General features: G+C 53.0%; 1 protein-coding gene across 2 annotated transcripts in view; it reads left to right on the top strand.

Moving 5' to 3' along the window:
- The window catches only part of PCSK6 (proprotein convertase subtilisin/kexin type 6), a 117,012-nt gene that overhangs the window by 62,241 nt on the left and 37,473 nt on the right, over positions 1-17,298 (top strand). For both annotated transcript variants that reach the window (XM_090263565.1, XM_090263566.1), the window contains exons 7-9: positions 4,886-5,058; positions 10,635-10,847; positions 13,821-13,921. In XM_090263565.1, the coding sequence (XP_090119691.1) occupies positions 4,886-5,058; positions 10,635-10,847; positions 13,821-13,921 (487 nt within the window). The remainder of the gene's footprint in view (positions 1-4,885; positions 5,059-10,634; positions 10,848-13,820; positions 13,922-17,298) is intronic.

Here is a 17,298-nt window from a genome sequence, read left to right on the forward strand (position 1 = left end):
GCGTGCATATGTGTCATCTCGTTGCTTCTTTTCTTTTTTTCTTTCTTTTTTTTTTTTTTGCTTACCCAATAGAAATTTATTTTCTGTTACTTCTGAGGCTCGAAACCCAAGATGAAGGTGTCAGCAGGCTTGATTTCTCCTGCGGCCTCTGCTCTGGGCTTGCAGACGGCTGCTTCTCGCACTGTGTCCTCACGTGGTCGTCCCTCGATCTGTGTGTTGTCTGTGTCTGAACTTCCTCTTCTGACAAGGACGCCAGTCACAGAGGGTTAGGGCTCGTCTGTGTGACCTCATTTTAGCTTAATGACCTCTTTGAAGAGCGTATCTCCACAGATAGTGACGCTCGGGACCCCCATTGCCTTTAACCATGGAGCTTCCTGGGCACGCTTTCAGGGGAAATGCTGTGTCTCGTCCTGCTTTCCGGGGCCGATTGCATGGCGACAGGTCTTCCTGGCCACATACAAGCCTGTCATTCAGAAAGTCACACTCCAAATTAGCAGCAGGGGTGGGGCAGGAGGATGGGTCCCTGTGGGAAAAGTGTTGGTAGGTTTCTGAACTAGACCTAGAGCCTTGTAAAATCATTCATTTAAGCAAGTTCTCCAAGGACGTTTAAAATAGGATTAGGGCCCTGGCCAGGCAGCTCAGTTGGTTAGAGTGTCATCCCCCTAACCAAGGTTGTGGGTTCGATCCCCAGTCAGGGCACGTACAAGACTCAACCAGTGATGCATCAGTAAGTGGAACAACAAATCACTGTGTGTCTGTCTGTATCTCTCTCTCTCTCTCTGGACTCTCTCTCTCTCTCTTTCTCGCCTTTCCTCTTTCTCTAAAATCAATCAATAAAAAAAATTAAAAATAAATATGATTGGATTCAGGCCATTTTGTAGAAAAGCATCCATTGTTTAAAGTGAGACAGGTCAGTGTCAGCCACAACCAGGAGGGTCTGCTGGGGTAGGACGGGCTGACGGCCTCTCTGAGTTCTTCACCCAAACACGGACTCATCGGGTCCTGCAAAGCGCCCCCGTCTTTCCTTTCTGCTCAGACACCTTCTGCCGCACGCCCGCACACTGGTCCCCAGCGTGGAGACCTGCCGCCGTGAGCAGGCTGATGACCGGCAGTTAATTTGCCATTCAGATGATTAGCCCAGATTCCTTTTACCCCTCTTCATTGCTGACAAATGGGTCTTTCTTTTTCATTAGAGAAATGATGACTGTTTTCGTTCAATTTGGCATTTCCAGGGAGCCATTCACATTTAAAGCTAATATTGGAACAGCAGGTTTCTACTGAAAATATTTGCCTTTTCTTTGTTGGCAACCTGTCAGTGTTGGAGAAATTAGATGGTTCATGAAACCCTAAATACATTAGGCTTTTCTTTCTCCTACATCAGTCCCTCTTTCTCCAAGATGAAGGCATTGTGCGAGGTGTCGGGAAATCCTTGTGGTCATGTTTTTATGTATTTTTGGATGGCTTCTGGCCTCACGTTCTTCTTTTATAAAATAGGCATTCCCGCCCTGGCTGGGTGGCTCAGTGGGTTGCAGCGTTGTCCCATACACAAAGGGGTTACAGGTTCCCTGTCAGGGCACATGCCTAGTTGTGGGTTCAATCCCTGGTTGGGGTGTGTATGGGAGGCAACCAACTGATGTCTCTCTCTCTCTCTCTTTCTTCTTTGTTCTAAAATCAATAACCATATCCTCAGGCAAGGATTTAAAAAATAATAATAAGCATTCCAGCCCCTATGACTTGCATGAAGAAGACCTAGACTAGTGGGTTGAATTTCCCCCCTAGAAAATCAGAGTTGATTTTGGCTGCTTGGGCGGCAGGCAGGAGCTCCTGCCCCAGAAAGTCCCTCAGGCCATAAGGAAGGCTGTTTCTCAAACAGTGCCGGGGGCCAGAGCCCCAACATACATTTAATCCTCTCAACTATCCTACCAGGTGGTTGAAGAACTACCTGTAAAAAACAGGGCTCAGAGAGGTTGAGACTCTGGCCCGAGGTCACACAGCGGAGATCCCTCATTCTCTTTCTCCCACTGCCAGTTGCTCTTTATCTGGCCAGGGGGTCACACCCTTGCCACACCGTGCCACTGATGTCCCTCACTGGTTGGAACCCCCCTGTTGGGGTTCAGTGGCTGAGAGAAGCCCAGCGACACAGACCAGTGACCAGGGAAAGAGGGCACTTGGGCCACCCCAGTTCCTCTTGTCCACCCAGAAATCAGACAGGAGTTAGTGACGCAAGCCGACGTAGCGGAGGAGGCTCAGCCCTTCCTGTGCAAAGGAGGAAGGAGCCGTATAGGCGACGCCAACAAGCCAGCAAAGATCTGGCCTCCATGTTCACTCCCTTGACCTTCAGAGGGAGACTGGTTCTGATTCTGTTTATCGAAAGACTCTGAACAAAGCAGGCAAAGCATCAATTGGGAGACAATATCTATAATGCGTATCCAAAAAAAAATTGATCCCAAATGCAAGCAGAACTAAGCAATATATCGTTTAGGCACACATACAGTTAATAACATTAAAAGGCCGTAGTTTTTAAAAGGCGATGGGAGAACAGTCCAAGGTTCTGAGCACTTTGCTCTGTGAGGGGCAGGGCATGGGTTAGGGGCCACATGGGTCATGTTCTGTTTGCATCGGATGGAGAATTTACAGTGACCATTATTTTATTAGGCTCTGTAGCGAACATGTAAGTGACATATACCCTCCTTCATACTCATCAAATAGTATATGTTGTTTTTTACAAGGTAAAATAATTATTTTTAACAACCCCTGGAGGTAGGTGTCATTACCCCCTTTGGGGGGTGGGGTGGGACAGAGGATCAGTGGGGTCAAACTGGACTCTAATACATACTCAGTGCTGAGTGGGTGTCAGGCGTGTCAGAGGAATCATCGTTTTGAGTTGAGGTGGCGGCCGTCTGTGAAGCATGAAGTGGATGGGCCGGCACCTTGCTCTTGACCTTCTCAGCCTCCAGAACTGTGAGAAATCAATGTCTGTTGTTTGAGCCCTTCCAGTCTGTGGCATTTGGCTGCTGCCGCAGCCCCATCTCAGTAAAACAGGCGGCCTGGCTGCCCGATGGCTCCGGGAAGCTGTCATAGTTCAGAAACTGACATGGCGCCTCATGGCAAGCGGACGTGGGCACCTCGGTCACTTGCTCCCGAGGAGAGGGCTGGGGGGCAGGGAGGGAGACGGGGCAGGACGGCAGAGTGTCCCACAACTAGAGTTTTAAACAGATTGACACAGGAGGAGTTAATGTCCATAAAACGTTGGTCCCTGAGCACCTGGGGATGTGTCTGCTCAGAGACTCTCCTTCACGTGGCTCTACCTGCTTGAGCCGGTTCCACCTTGGCGGGGGTCGATCACCGTTTGTCTGAAAAGTCCGTTCTATCCAGAGTTTCTATGTTTTGAGTACCTGCTATGTTGATGTAGATTCTGGGATGTAGAGTGAATATTTCCAGTCCAGTCTGGGGGAGAGAGGCCTCTGCTTGGTGAGGTGCACCCCCTAAAGAGAGCAGCCTGAGCTGGGGGTACAGGGGAGGGGCCTGCAACCATCAATACTCATGTCTTGGAAGAGTCTTTAGTGGCACCAGGAAATGTTCTGTTTAAAGTCCAGTGGGGGCAAGGAAAAGAAATTGAACAGAATTATACTATTATATATGATGCAGGCAAAGAAAAATACTAGAAGAAAATAATTCAACTATCATCACTAGTTATTCCTCTGTTGCCCAAACTTTCTACAAAGAGCATATATTAGTCTTATGATCAGAAAAAGTCCCCTTTTCCATTTTGTCTTAAATAGCTCTAAGGCTTAGAGTTTGTTTTGATGAAGGGTGTGGCCACCAAACACGCGGATCTGGGCCTGGTGGGGGGTGGCGGGGGGGGGGCTCTTTGGGGGCTGTGGGTGTGTGTGATCCAGGGTGGGGGACAGATGTTTTCTGGGACTCAGAGGCGGTCTGCTTTATGTATTTACAAGAATCCGAGCGCGATGAGCTGGTGGCTGCCGTTACCTCCGCTTCCCAGTCCGTCAGCATCACTGAGCCCCGTGTCTAGGCGAGGCCCTGGGGTGGGCGTGGGGGCCACACCTGCGGAGTGCACTCAGTCATCCAGGCAAACGCTGTGGGGGGGGGGCAAGGAGGGGAGCCCCTGTCAAGGAGGCAGGCACTGGGAGAAGCTCATAGGACCCCATCCACCCCCCTCCTTTTGGGGAGCTCCCCAGAAAGCTGTACACGCCCCTCCTAAAGAACCCTGCGGGGAGCACACACAGAGATGACCTGACCCCTCTTCAAGGAGGCTAAGGTGTGGCCTTCTCTGTTCTCAGTTAAAAACTCCTAATTATTGAATATCAATCATGGAGGGATTTTTTTTTAAATTAATTAATTAATTGTTAGTTTTGGTTATTTATTTATTTTCAGAGAGAGGGGAAAGGAGAAAGAGATGGAAAGAAACATCACTGTGTGGTTGCCTCTCACTTGCGCCCGCAACTGGGGACCTGACGTGCAACCGAGTCATGTACCCTGACTGGGAATCGAACCGGCGACACTTGGCTCGCAGGCCGACGCTCAATCCACTGAGCCACAGCAGCCAGGGCTTGAATTATTATTATTATTTTTTAATTAAAAGAGAAGCAAATATAAGCTATAAACAGCTAGGGAAGTTGAAAATGGCTCCAAGTTCCGTTATAGAAATGCCCGTTTTAAAATAGCGCGTAGTATCGTGGTGCTGAGGCAGCGGTTCAAATCCCCTCCTTCCCAAGGAGCTGTGTCTTCTCTGTTCCCCGCGAGCACGGGGTGGGGAGGGGAGTCCCCGGGATGCTGCGGGGTGGACCCCAGGCGGCGCCGCCGCTCCCCGGTGGCCGTCTCCGCGGGGGCCAGCGGGCGTCCCTCACGCCTCCTCTGCCTGCAGGCATCCGCATGCTGGACGGGGACGTGACGGACGTGGTGGAGGCCAAGTCGCTGGGCATCAAGCCGCACTACATCGACATCTACAGCGCGAGCTGGGGGCCGGACGACGACGGGAAGACGGTGGACGGGCCCGGCCGGCTGGCCAAGCAGGCCTTCGAGTACGGCATTAAAAAGGTGAGTGACCCCGGGCTGCGGGGGGGCGCTCTCGGGGGCGGGGCCAGCGTAAAAATAAAAATCTAACAATGAAAAATCAGAGTGACCCCGGGCTGCGGGGGGCGCTCTCGGGGGCGGGGCCAGCGTAAAAAAAGAAAAATCTAACAATGAAAAATCAGAGTGACCCCGGGCTGCGGGGGGCGCTCTCGGGGGCGGGGCCAGCGTAAAAAAAGAAAAATCTAACAATGAAAAATCAGAGTGACCCCGGGCTGCGGGGGGCGCTCTCGGGGGCGGGGCCAGCGTAAAAAAAAATTTAACAATGAAAAATCAGAGTGACCCCGGGCTGCGGGGGGCGCTCTCGGGGGCGGGGCCAGCGTAAAAATAAAAATCTAACAATGAAAAATCAGAGTGAGCCAGGGCTGCGGGGGGCGCTCTCGGGGGCGGGGCCAGCGTAAAAATAAAAATCTAACAATGAAAAATCAGAGTGACCCAGGCGAGAGCCCCGATAGGGCTCTGGGCAGTCGCTGCTGTGCCAGGATCAGACAGGGGGAGAAGCCCCCCCACTCAGGGGCTCAGAGAAGGGACTCCAAGCAGGAGCCGCACCCCTCGTGACAGCGGGCGCCAGCAGGGCGTCCCCCAGCCCGGACTCTGTGCCGTGGAGCCTGGCTGCCCCGGCCGAGGGGGTGACCAGGGGGGTGGCCTGATATTTGGACGGTGCAGGTGGCAGGGGTGTCCTGGCCTCGGCTCAGCTGCCCGAGAAATACCCAGCATGGCGCTCCCTGCGTCTGTTGTGGGGTGTGCACAGAGCTAGCGCCCCCACTGCCAGCATGCAGTCCAAGATGGTTAGAATGGGGGGGCGGGGGGGGGGGCCTCACCAGCGACGAAACAGCAGACGTCTGAGTACTGGTTCTCTAGGGACAGGCTCAGGGGACCCCGTGGAGGTTGGCACGCTCCTCCCAGGAGGCCTGCTGGCCCCCAGGTCTGTCCCCCGTCACTCTGCGGGGATCCACTCCGGGTCCCTGTGAGTCAGAAAGGCCGGGGCAGGGGCGGGGCGACTGGCCGTGACCCAGCCATAACAAGCAGGGTGGCAAGGCGGCTTTCTGGGCGAGGACAGCTTCTTGGAGCAGACAGACGGAGCTGTGGTCAGCAGCTAGGTGGCCCTGGGTGGCCCGACAGGCCGCAGCCCAGGGTATAAGGGGTGGCTGCGGATGCGGGCAGAGGTTCGAGCAGGAAATCCAGGCATCCCTGGGCAGCATTTACACCTCTGACTTCTCCTGTTGGAAACAGGAGAGAGGGTCCAAGGGTGAGGAGAAGGGGGAGGGCCCCTTTTATTGTTTATATATTTTTAAACATTTTTTAAAAAGTTCTTCTTGTAACCCATGCAGTGTGGTTACGGTGTGGCTAATACAGAGTTAATGAATAAATCAAATAGTACCAGAGCATTGGGTTGAAGGCAGCCTTTTTCTCCCCTGCCCATCCTCTGGTCCTGCCCCCGAGAGGAACAAGCTTTTAAGATTTTATTCCTGTTTTTTTTTTTAAGTAGTGTTCTTTTTTTAAAAAGATTATTTATTGACTTATTTTTAGAGAGAGGGGAAGGGAGGGAGAAAGAGAGGGAGAGAAATATCACTGTGTGGTTGCCTCTCACGCATCCCCAACTGGGGACCTGACGTGCAACACAGGCACGTGCCCTGACTGGGAATCAAACCAGCAACCCTTTGGTTTTCAGGCTGGCGCTCAATCCACTGAGCCACACCAGCCAAGGCAATGTATTTATTTTTAGAGAGAGAGGAGGGAAAGAGAAAGAGAGGGAGAGAAACATCAACGTGTGAGAGATACATTGATCGGTTGCCTCTCACACCCCCCCAACCAGGACCTGGCCTGCAGCCCAGGCATGTGCCCTGACTGGGAATCAAACCAGTGACCTTTCAATTTGTGGGATGACACCCAACCCACTGGGCCCTACCAGTCAGAGTAGAGTAGCAATCTTTTAAAACTCTTTTATGATTTTCTTTTCCTAAATATGATTTGACTGCTTTTCTGGGTGTATTGAGTCTGGTTATTTTCTATTAATTTCCTGGTATGGGGTTTGAATACTTATCTTTTAGAATGTCCCCAACCCAGTCACATACACCCCCACACACACATACACACCCTTCCTGGGCTCAGACCTCACCATGGTGTCCTTCACCTCCCAACCAGCTGCTGGCCCAGGGACCACATAGGATTCAGGGGTCACCAAGTCAGTTGCTGCCCTCAAGGGCTGCCACAAACAGATGTCCCATCCTCTCCCATCCTCCCCACATTCAGCTTCCACCACATCATGACTTAAATCTTATGCCTGATGACAAGTGAAACCACCCCCAAATTGAGCTCATTTAAGCTGTGAATTAGAAATTGCATTTTCTTTTTTTTTTTTTTCTTTTAAGATTTTATTTATTTATTTTTAGAGAGAGGGAAAGAAGGGAGAAAGAGAGGGAGAGAAACATCCATGTGTGGTTGCCTCTCACTCACCCCCAACTGGGGACCTGGCCTGCAACCGAGGCATGTGCCCTGACTGGGAATCGAACTGATGACCCTTTGGTTCGCAGGCTGGTGCTCAATCCCCTGAGCTACACCAGCCAGGGCGAGTTTGCGTTTTCTGCATGGAAGTTATTGCTTCAAGTGGTGTTGATCCTGAACATCTGTCACTTCTCTGAGATGATGTCTGAAGATGAGATTTCAGGGCGGGGCCCCCTCTTTCCAAAAGAAGTGATGATTATTTTCAGGCGATGATTGGGGTTCTCGGCCTCACTAGGTTCATGTAGACGGGACTCTGGAAAGCCTGGGACGCCGCGGGGGGCTCTGCACTCAGAATTCTGAACACCATCAGCTTCGTCAAGCTGTCAGGGGACAGAGGAAGTTGCATGCAGAGGGGACCCTGTGGCTCCCCGCTGTTCTTGGCACAGTTTTTTGAATTACCAAGGTTATTTCTTTCTCTCCCTCCCTCCTTTATTTTTTTTTTCTTTCTTTCTTTCTTTTCCTTCCTTCCTTCCTTCCTTCCTTCCTTCCTTCCTTCCTTCCTTCCTTCCTTCCTATCTTCCTTCCTTCCTTTTTTACTTTCCTTCTCTACTTCTTTTTTCCCTGGTCATCCTGAAGTAAAATAGGGAGCCTTCCATCACAGCTGTCTGAAGTTGTCATGGAAAATCGTCCTGGAAACTGGATGGTTTCTACCCAAACCACATCCCCTCATCTGTTTTCACTCCCCAGTGACCCACTGGTCACCTTAGTCTTTTTCTGTAAAATCTGACATCACCTCAGGTAAGATGGTTTCATCTGATGGCGGGAGAGACCTCAGAGCCATCATTTGGCAGAAAGATCTGTTTCATGTTGGTCTTCAGGAAGCCCCGACGTCGTCCAGAGGGCAAGATGAGCACCACGGTGGCCTTGGGTATTGTAGACCCTTGGTATTCAGAGCAGGGTCCAGGGCAGCAGCCCTGGCGTCACCCGGGAGCTCGCTAGAAATTCAGAATGTCAGACCCACCAGTAACAAGACCCCTCGTGATTCCTGTGCATGCTCAAGAATAAGCGTGCTGCCCTGGCTGAATGGCTCAGTCGGCGGGAGCATCGTCCCAACACTGAAAGGTTGTGGGTTCGATCCCCAGTCGGGATGCATGTGGGAGGCAGCTGATAGGTGTTCCTCTCTCACATCAATGTTTCTCTCCCTCTCTCTCCTTCTCTCTCAAAATCAGTAACCATATCCTCGGGTGAGGATTTTTAAAAAACAAGGTGCTGTTTGAGTCCACCCCCTGAGCTGCTGGGCAGTTAGCTTGCAGGCCCCATTTTTGCAAAATGACAACCTTTTGTAAGTAGTTTGGAGTGGGGTGGGGACTCAGGGCTGACAATGTCTCAGAGATGATCGTCATGGAATCAAGATAAAATGGTTTGGATTTTAGCTCCTTTGAATGAGCTCCCGGTTACTCTTTTTTCTGCAGGTCATTAAATGCACAGGCACAACCCTTCCCTTAGTGCTTGGGGCCTTTCTTATGGAATGTTGATCCTTTTGCTAATAGTGGCTAACCTTCCTGTCCCACTCTGGGCTGCTGGGTCAGGCCCACCTGGGTGATGTGCACAGAGGGTGTGTGCACAGAGGGTGCATGCACAGCAGGGTGCTCGCCCAGCAGGACTGGGGAGGCATGAGCGACCTTCCTGTGGGCCCAGTGGAACTGGAGGAAACGTCAGCTAATGACAAATAGGCACACGAGGGAGGAAAACTGTGGTCCCTTGTTCTGCTAAGTGGAGGGGCACAGAGCTTCCAGAGTAGGCGGGTCTTCGCAGCCCAGGGTGGCCTCGAACGGTAACGGTGAGCATGACGCGTCCCGTCAGCAGCCCGGCTTCACGTGGATTCTAAAGGGATTGCAGAATGTTGTTGACAGTTTTCTTTAAATTGGCCAGTTGTCGGGCATAAGTATCAATTTCCTGCTGCGTGTTTGGAAAGGAGGGTCTTTGGCAGGGGCGCCGGAGTTACCAGCCCTGTGGACCTCGTTTCCTGCGCAGACGGTTGTTGGCCGCGCGCTCTGGGGCCGGCTGCGTCCACCAGCAAGTCCAGCCACTGGAACCGAGTGGGTCTTGGATTAGCTAATCTTCAGTTGGAGCCTGTGGCTGGGGCGAGCCCTCGGTTTGGGCACAAATCCTTAATCCTGCGGGTGTGGGATAGAGCAAGAACCCACCTGGGCCCGCCACTGTCTTTCAGAGACTGGCTTTCATGTGTCCGTTATTAAAAAGGAGCTCTACACACAAGGGAAGCCACGGGCCTCAGCTGGCACGGACCGCCCGACCAGTCCAGTGGTGACTCAGGGCGGCTGCGGGCGCTCAGCACCCTCCGTACCCGGAGACCAAGGCCCCTTTTCTGTTGCCCAACATAGCTCGCTCTCCAAGAACGGCGCTTCTTGCCCTGGCCAGTGTGGCTCGGTTGGTTGGAACGGTGTCTCATAACCGCATGGTTGCAGGTCAGGGCACGTGCCGGGGCTGCAGGTTTGTTCCCCCTTCCAGGCACGGTCTGGGCGCGTCCAGGAGGCCACCCATTGATGCTCCTCTCTCGCATCAATGTTTCTCTCTCTCTCCCCCTCCTCTCTTTCTAAAAGCAATGAATAATTTTAAAAAATGCTGCTTCTGCTGGGTTTGCAGGAAATTCACCCTCTTCCGTTCCCCATGGGACCAAGTAACTCAGCCATCGTCTTGCATCTCAGTGTTACCTGTGGCACGGCTTGGTCTTTGTGACATCGATCCTTATAAAGGGAACTCTTGGCAGAACTCTGGGACAGGACAGCTTGTACAAGGGCCCTTGGTTCTTGCGGGAAGGACAGAGTAGTCCCTCTGGGTCTTGTCCTCTGTCCAGTCCTATGACTCTGAAGCTGTTGGGTCGCCTCCATGACCAAACATCAAAACAGAGCCATCATGAAAACCCAAACACGTGGCATCCATAGGGTCTGAACACACCCTTGTCGGCCCCTCGGAAGGGACCTTCAGCAGGAGGGACTCCAGGCCGCAAGCGTGCGATACCTACCCTGCCAGGGTCCGCCTGCCGGGGCTGACACTTGGTTTTCTTCCCTCCTGTCCAGGGCCGGCAAGGCCTGGGCTCCATCTTCGTCTGGGCGTCCGGGAACGGCGGGAGAGAGGGCGACTACTGCTCCTGCGATGGCTACACCAACAGCATCTACACCATCTCCGTGAGCAGCACCACGGAGAACGGCCACAAGCCGTGGTACCTGGAGGAGTGCGCGTCCACCCTCGCCACCACCTACAGCAGTGGGGCCTTCTACGAGCGGAAGATTGTGAGTGCTCCCAGCAGGGCAGCGTGCTGGGGGTGGGAGCCCTCCGCGCTTTGGGGGGGGGGGGGGCGCGCGTTCCTTTTCCTCTGACCGAAAAGATGAGCCGAGTCTGGGCCAGTGCGTACCGGGTCCCCGGGTCCCACCCCCTCAGCCATGAGTGAACTCCTTGTGCCTCGGGGTAAACTCTGGTCCCTTGGCAGTCTTCCTCAGACCCTGCCTTGCTAATTTTTGCACAGAATGCCAATTCAAACCCTCTCTGGCTCTCGAGATCTAAAAATACCCTCCAAGAATGAGGAGCCTTCTCACCACGATGTCCCCTTTTAGCTGTCTCACATTCTGTGGTCACAGCGCTGGGGATCCAACTGACCGGTTCAGTTTCCACGTGCAAAATTGAGTGCGAGAGAGTCTTGGCTTTACACTGAAAGACCGTAGAAATCCAAGTGTCCCTCTGGGGATTCACCCTAACAAAAGGACTTTTTCTAGACACTGAGCAGAGCGATGGTTTCTGCCCACTCTGCTCCCTACGGTGGACATAGGGTGATTTGTCTTTGAGAAAGTAACTTTTTGTTCAGTATAGAGACGGAATGTGTGCCTTTTCCTTTCCTCCTTTAGCAGGAGCGAGGGGGTGGGGGTGGGGGGTGACGTTGAAATTAATGCACAATTCAAATGTACAGCCATTAAGTTGGGTTTTAGACATTTGAAAAACGAGACCGCAGAACCGGGCAGACGTGGCTTCATTTTAAAGCTCACTGGCATCCCTTCATTTCTCCCGCTGCTTCGCCGCGTCTTTGGAAATGATCTTTTTGCCTTTCTCGCCGGGAGCATACAGGCTCCCTGTTGCCCGCAGCGCCCCGGGCCGGCAGGAAGGTCAGCCCCGATCGCTCGGCTGCCAGCCTGGCACTGGCCCAGGCCAGTGAGCGAAGGTGCCAATTTAAGTTATTTTTCTTTTCCACCGGAGCACGCGCCCCTGGGACGGGCAGCCGAGAATCCTGAATGGTGTCCTGTTCACTTAGGAATCGGGCTCATTTGAACAGGGGCTGGTTGGAGTCTTGTAAAACAGACGCCTGTCCCAAAGCCTCCGGCAGGCGGGGAGCAAGGCGGACTGTGTTGTCGGATACTTTGTATCGGGGGCTTCGTGCTGAGAGGCCAGCGCTTCCCATCTCTGGGAGCGGGGCTTGCAGCTTTATTTGCTCAGTGAATCAGACTGCGTGTGCACGTTTGTATATGAGCACGCCTGTGAGCAACCCTTAGCTATAAAACGCTAGCGCAAGGGCAGAAAGGGTGTCATTCAGGGAAGGTTACAAAAGCAAACATACTCAGTGTGCTTGCTGTCCCGGGACTCTTTTCTGGGAATACGGATGGCACTTCTTTTTTTTCCGTCTTTGCACTGAGTCTCCTTAGAGGCCCTGCAAGGGGAGGAGCAGCCATTCCGATGGCTGACAGCCTCCAGGCAGGCATCTGATGGAAGTGAGGCTCTGTCCCCTTGGACTTGCCATTCCTCTCTGTCCAGTGAATGCTGAGCAGTACTCCTGAAGTGAGGTGTTGCCTGGTGTGGGGACGCAACCCTTGATAAAGGAGTCACACCCAAAGTTAGCATCTCTTGTTCGCTCCTCGGCTTTCCATTCATTCACTGAACACGAGCCGTGTTCCGTGTGCGATGTCTAGTCTCGGTCAGGTCTATTCCAGGTGCCAGCGGAGCCTTTCACAGAAGCCCAGGGGAGGACCCATCACTATGCCCACTTACAGATAAAGACGCTGGGGTCAGAGACAAGGTGTCCTCGTCTCTGCTGTCTTCTCAGCTGCCCTCCCCAAAGACACCTGGGGCCAGGGGTCAGCCGGGCTGTGTTCCATTCAGGAGGCTCGAGGGAAGAATCCGTTCTTTGCTTATTCCGGTTGTCAGCAGAATTCAGTTCCTTGTGGTTATAGGACTGAGCTTCTGTTTCCTTGTGGGCTGCCTGCCATGGCCATTCTCAGCTCATATGGGCCACCCACATCCCTTGGCTTGTGTCCCCAACGCCCTCTTCAAAATGAGCAGCGATGGGTTGGATCCCTCGGACAGACTTTCTGCCCCTTTCCACCTCCAAGGGCCCCGTGATGACCTCGGATGCACCGGATAATCCAGGGCGCTCCCCCTGATTTAAGTGAGGCTGGTGAGCAACCTTAGTCCCATCTGCAAAATGCATGAGGGGACGCTGGGTAACAAAACGCCATCTAGCACAGGAGGTGTTGCACCCTTGCAGCCACACCTGCTGATCAGATGACCGCTGCTTCTCCGTTTCAGGAGGAAGGCAAAAGGTACACCTCAGGTCGTGTGATAGTGAGGTCCAGAGTCTGCCCCCCCGACACCTGGCCTGGGCCAGCCCTGCCTTCCCAGAGAGGACAGCTTGTGTCACGGTCTCACACAGCATACAGCAGGCCCTCTGAGGTCAAGAGCACTGCAGGGTTACCTGCTGCTGACCTTGGAACTTGGTGCTTTGGGACATTGTCCACTATGGGAGGAGGAAGGACATCCTGGAGGCAGAATGACCCATGACCTTCTCGCTAAAGACAAAAATGCACCCCGGGCCTCCTGGGCACCTCTGTGTGCTTCCAGCCGCGCTGAAGTCACCGCGTGACTTCGGGGTTGTTACCGTGGAGTCCGGCGGGGGGTCTAACCACCGACACTGCAGGGAGGGCCGCCTTTGTTTCATTTTGTCTTACCTTTGCGTCTCTGCACATCACCTTCCCTGGGCCTTGCCCCCCTTCCTCACCCCCGTGATTAGCTTGTTCCTATAGTGAGTCCCTTTTTTACCTATGAGAGCAAAGCAGTTTAGCAGAGGGTACCAGACACGCGAAAGCCTTGGAACTGCCGAAATGGATCCAAGTAGCTCCTTGTCCGTCCCTGGGACCTGGGACCCGGGACCACAGGCTCTTGAGTGTCCTCTGACTCCTCCTGAGAGCTGACCTCACCTCTTCCCCCACCCCCACCCCCTTTAGGTCACCACGGACCTGCGGCAGCGCTGCACTGACAGCCACACGGGGACCTCGGTCTCAGCGCCCATGGTGGCCGGGATCATCGCCCTGGCTTTGGAAGCAAAGTAAGTTCCCACTTGCGTTCCCTTCCTTGTCTTAACGTTTTTCTTCAAGTTTTTCTTGTAGGAAAATAACAGACACTTTACCTAAAATGGGCTGTGTTAACTGATTTTCAAGCGTACTGTGAGTTCACTAAGTACATGCATTGCTGCGGAGCTGCCGTTGGTATCCCTCTGCCCTCCACCTCCAGAATGTTCTCATCATCGCAGACTGAAACCCTGTCCCCTGTCCCCATTACACAGGCCCCGTCTTAGCCAGCATGGGTGGTGTCACCAAATACCACAGATGGAGTCGAAGCCTTAAACAACAGTTCTGGGGGCCACAAGTTTAAGACCAGGGTGCTGGCAGAGTGGCTTTCTCCTGAGGCCTCTCTCTTTGGGGTACACATGGCTGCTTCCCTGTTCCCCACCCGGCCTTCCATCTGTGTGTGTCCAGACCCTGTGTAAGGACGCTAGTCATGTTGGATCGGGGTCCACCCTCATGATCCCACTGAATTCCCCTTCAAGGACCCTATCTCCAAATACAGTCCCATTCTGAGGTACGGGAGGGGGCGGTGTTAGGGCTTCAGCCTATAAATTGAGGGGGTGCAAAACGGAGCCCATAACACTTCCCCTCTCGCCAGCCTCTGACAGCTGCCGTGTTATTCTGTCTCTGTGACTTAGACTACAGTGGGGCCCTCATACACGTCTTTTTGTGTCTGGCTTCTTCCCCATAGCCCAACGTCCCCAAGGTTCATCCGCACCGAAGCGGGTGCCAGGATGTCGTGCCTTTTGGAAGACCATCCCATCCCTAAGGCGCACAAAGTGGTTCCTTCCCCTTTTCCTTTTTAAAGACCCTTGTGGGGCCACAAGGTGGGCCAGACCGCAGGCCTCCCTCCCGCTCAGCATCACACAGCAAAACCACACTTCTGGCTGCTACCGCTGCCCTTTCTGAACTTCATTTCAGAAAACGACAACACTAGGGTGACGCTTGATCGGTCGTAAGGCAAATAAAAAAGCTTTAGTTATCAGTATCTATAGTTATCAGCACACACAGCAAGGCAAGTCATGGTGTCAAAAGCAGAATTTTGCTCATACATCAAAAAGCACGCCGAACGACCCGGCCATTTGAAGTAGTCATTTGCTGTAGATGGGATTTTAAATGAGTCAAAAATCATGTTTGAGTTGCTCAAATCCTTGTAATTATGTCTGTTTGCATGTTGACTGGCACCGCACGAGGCAGAAGCGCATGAAACACAAATGCTACCCATTTAGCAAAGGCGCGGCGAGATGTTTTCGGTTCTCGGGCCAAAACGTTAGCCGGCTGTGTCCTGAGGCGCTTTTATAAAACTCTGAATAATTAGTTACTTGTGTGGAAAGTTGCTTCCACACACTTAGCAATTCATTGTTTTATAGTTTCTTCCATTCCTTATTGGAAACACGCAAGGAATTTTGTTCATCGAAGCTAAGTGGGAAACAAACCCTGCTTTGTGCCGGACTGTCCCCTTACACTTGGCCTGGGGGCGGACCCGTGAAAACTGCCGTAGTGACCGCTCATCATTTTAGCTCATCCTCAGAAGCGTACGGGTAGCACATCGAGCGAACTTCGTGGAACACGGCACCAGCGTAGAGCGTGTGAGCAGATAGTGTTGGTCGAGGAAGGAACAAATTATTCGCAGGGAGCCGCGGGCCTGAGTTGAGATTGGGAGACCGGGGGAGTGCGGGTGTCTAGACAGCAGGCCCGCAGACCACGTGGGCCGCTTTGCCGTCACGGGGCCCAGGGACACGAGGGCAGGGAGAGGGGGCTGCTGTGGACAGCATACAACAAGAACGAACAAAGACCCTCCTGCGTAAGAATCGTCCTGGGGTCGTCTGCAGTTCGGGGCACTCTCCAGGTTTCCCATCAGTCCCTTCTTCATTGAAAAAGATTTTCCATGTTATTTCTTAGACGTGTTTTCCAGACAAACTATATCTGTAATTTTACTGCCAGAGTCAAAAATAAAACGGAGTTCCTCATCCTAAGATGGGCTCTGACAGTCTCCCTTCCTGGACCCATTCTCAGGCACCTTGGCTTCAGCCGTCCTTGTGACGGCCCCGCTGACATGAGCAGTCACTTGTAGATCACGCAGGTAACAAGGGACACGGCCACATCTGTTCTGTCTGAAGGCCTTGGGCCACTTGGGCCGTCAGAATCTTCCTCTAACAATGAGGGTGGCTGTGGGCCCCCAGGAGGAGCAGTGCCTCAGGGGAAGAGAGCAGATCAGCCTGTGCCCAGCAAGGTCTGGCAGATGGACTGAGGGACGGGGTTGGGACCGGCACACTGGAAGGAATGTGTTGGATAAATCAGTGGGGGTCGAGGCTAGAACTTGGAGAGTGTGCGCCCCAAAGCAGGCGTACACAGGAACCTAAGACTCAGGCCACATGTGCGCTCCTAGTGGGCAGACAGGCAAAGGCGGGGCAGGTGGTGGGAAGGTGAAACGGTGCAGCCACTGCAGAACACAGTGAGGCAGGGCCTCAAACAATTAAACAGAGTTCCCATAGGATCCAACAGCTCCACTTGTGGGCATAGACCCAAAAGAAGTACAAGCAGAGACTAGAAGAGCTATTTGCACACCCAGGCTCCTAGCAGCATTACTCACAATAGCCGAAGAGAGGAAGCAACCCAGGTGCCCATCAGCAGACGAATGGATACACGCAATGTGGTCTGTGTATTATCCGGTCTTAAAAAGAGAGGAAAATCTGACGCAGGTGATGATATGGATGAACCCTGAGGACACGATGCTCAGTAGAAGAAGCCAGTCACAAAAGGACACATGCTCTGCCATTGCACTCATAGACGGTACCTAGAAACATCAAATTCATAGACAGGGCGGCGTGGTGGTTGCCGGGGGGGAGGGGGCATGGGGAGGGAGTGTCCAAGGGGTCCAAGGTTTCAGTTTGGGAAGATGAAACCAGCCTGTGGATATTGGTTGTACAAATGAATGCAGTTAAGATGGTCGATTTATGTTATGTGTATTTTCAGCACATGCAGGCAAAGAGTAGGTGACTGGAAAGACTACTGTGATGACTCTGGGTGGGGACAGGTGCTGGTGAGGAGGAGAGGGCTGAGGCCACAGCGAGGGCGCGTCCAACATCAGTCTGTGTCCTGGTCCTGCTGCTGCGAACAGAGAGGGTTATCAGAGCGGCAGCGTAACTTTTTTTTTCTGAAGATTTTATTTATTTTTAGAGAGAAGGGCAGGGAGGGAGAAAAAGAGGGAGAGGAACATCCATGTGTGGTTGCCTCTCTCACACCCCCAACCGGAGACCTGGTCCTCAACCCAGGCACGTGCCCTGACCAGGAATCGAACCGGCGACCTTTTGGTTTGCAGGCTGGCGCTCAATCCACTGAGCCACACCAGCCAGGG

Source organism: Furipterus horrens, unplaced genomic scaffold (assembly GCF_987537825.1).
Source record: "Furipterus horrens unplaced genomic scaffold, mFurHor1.1.pri manual_scaffold_16, whole genome shotgun sequence".
NCBI classification, from domain to species: Eukaryota; Metazoa; Chordata; class Mammalia; order Chiroptera; family Furipteridae; genus Furipterus; species Furipterus horrens.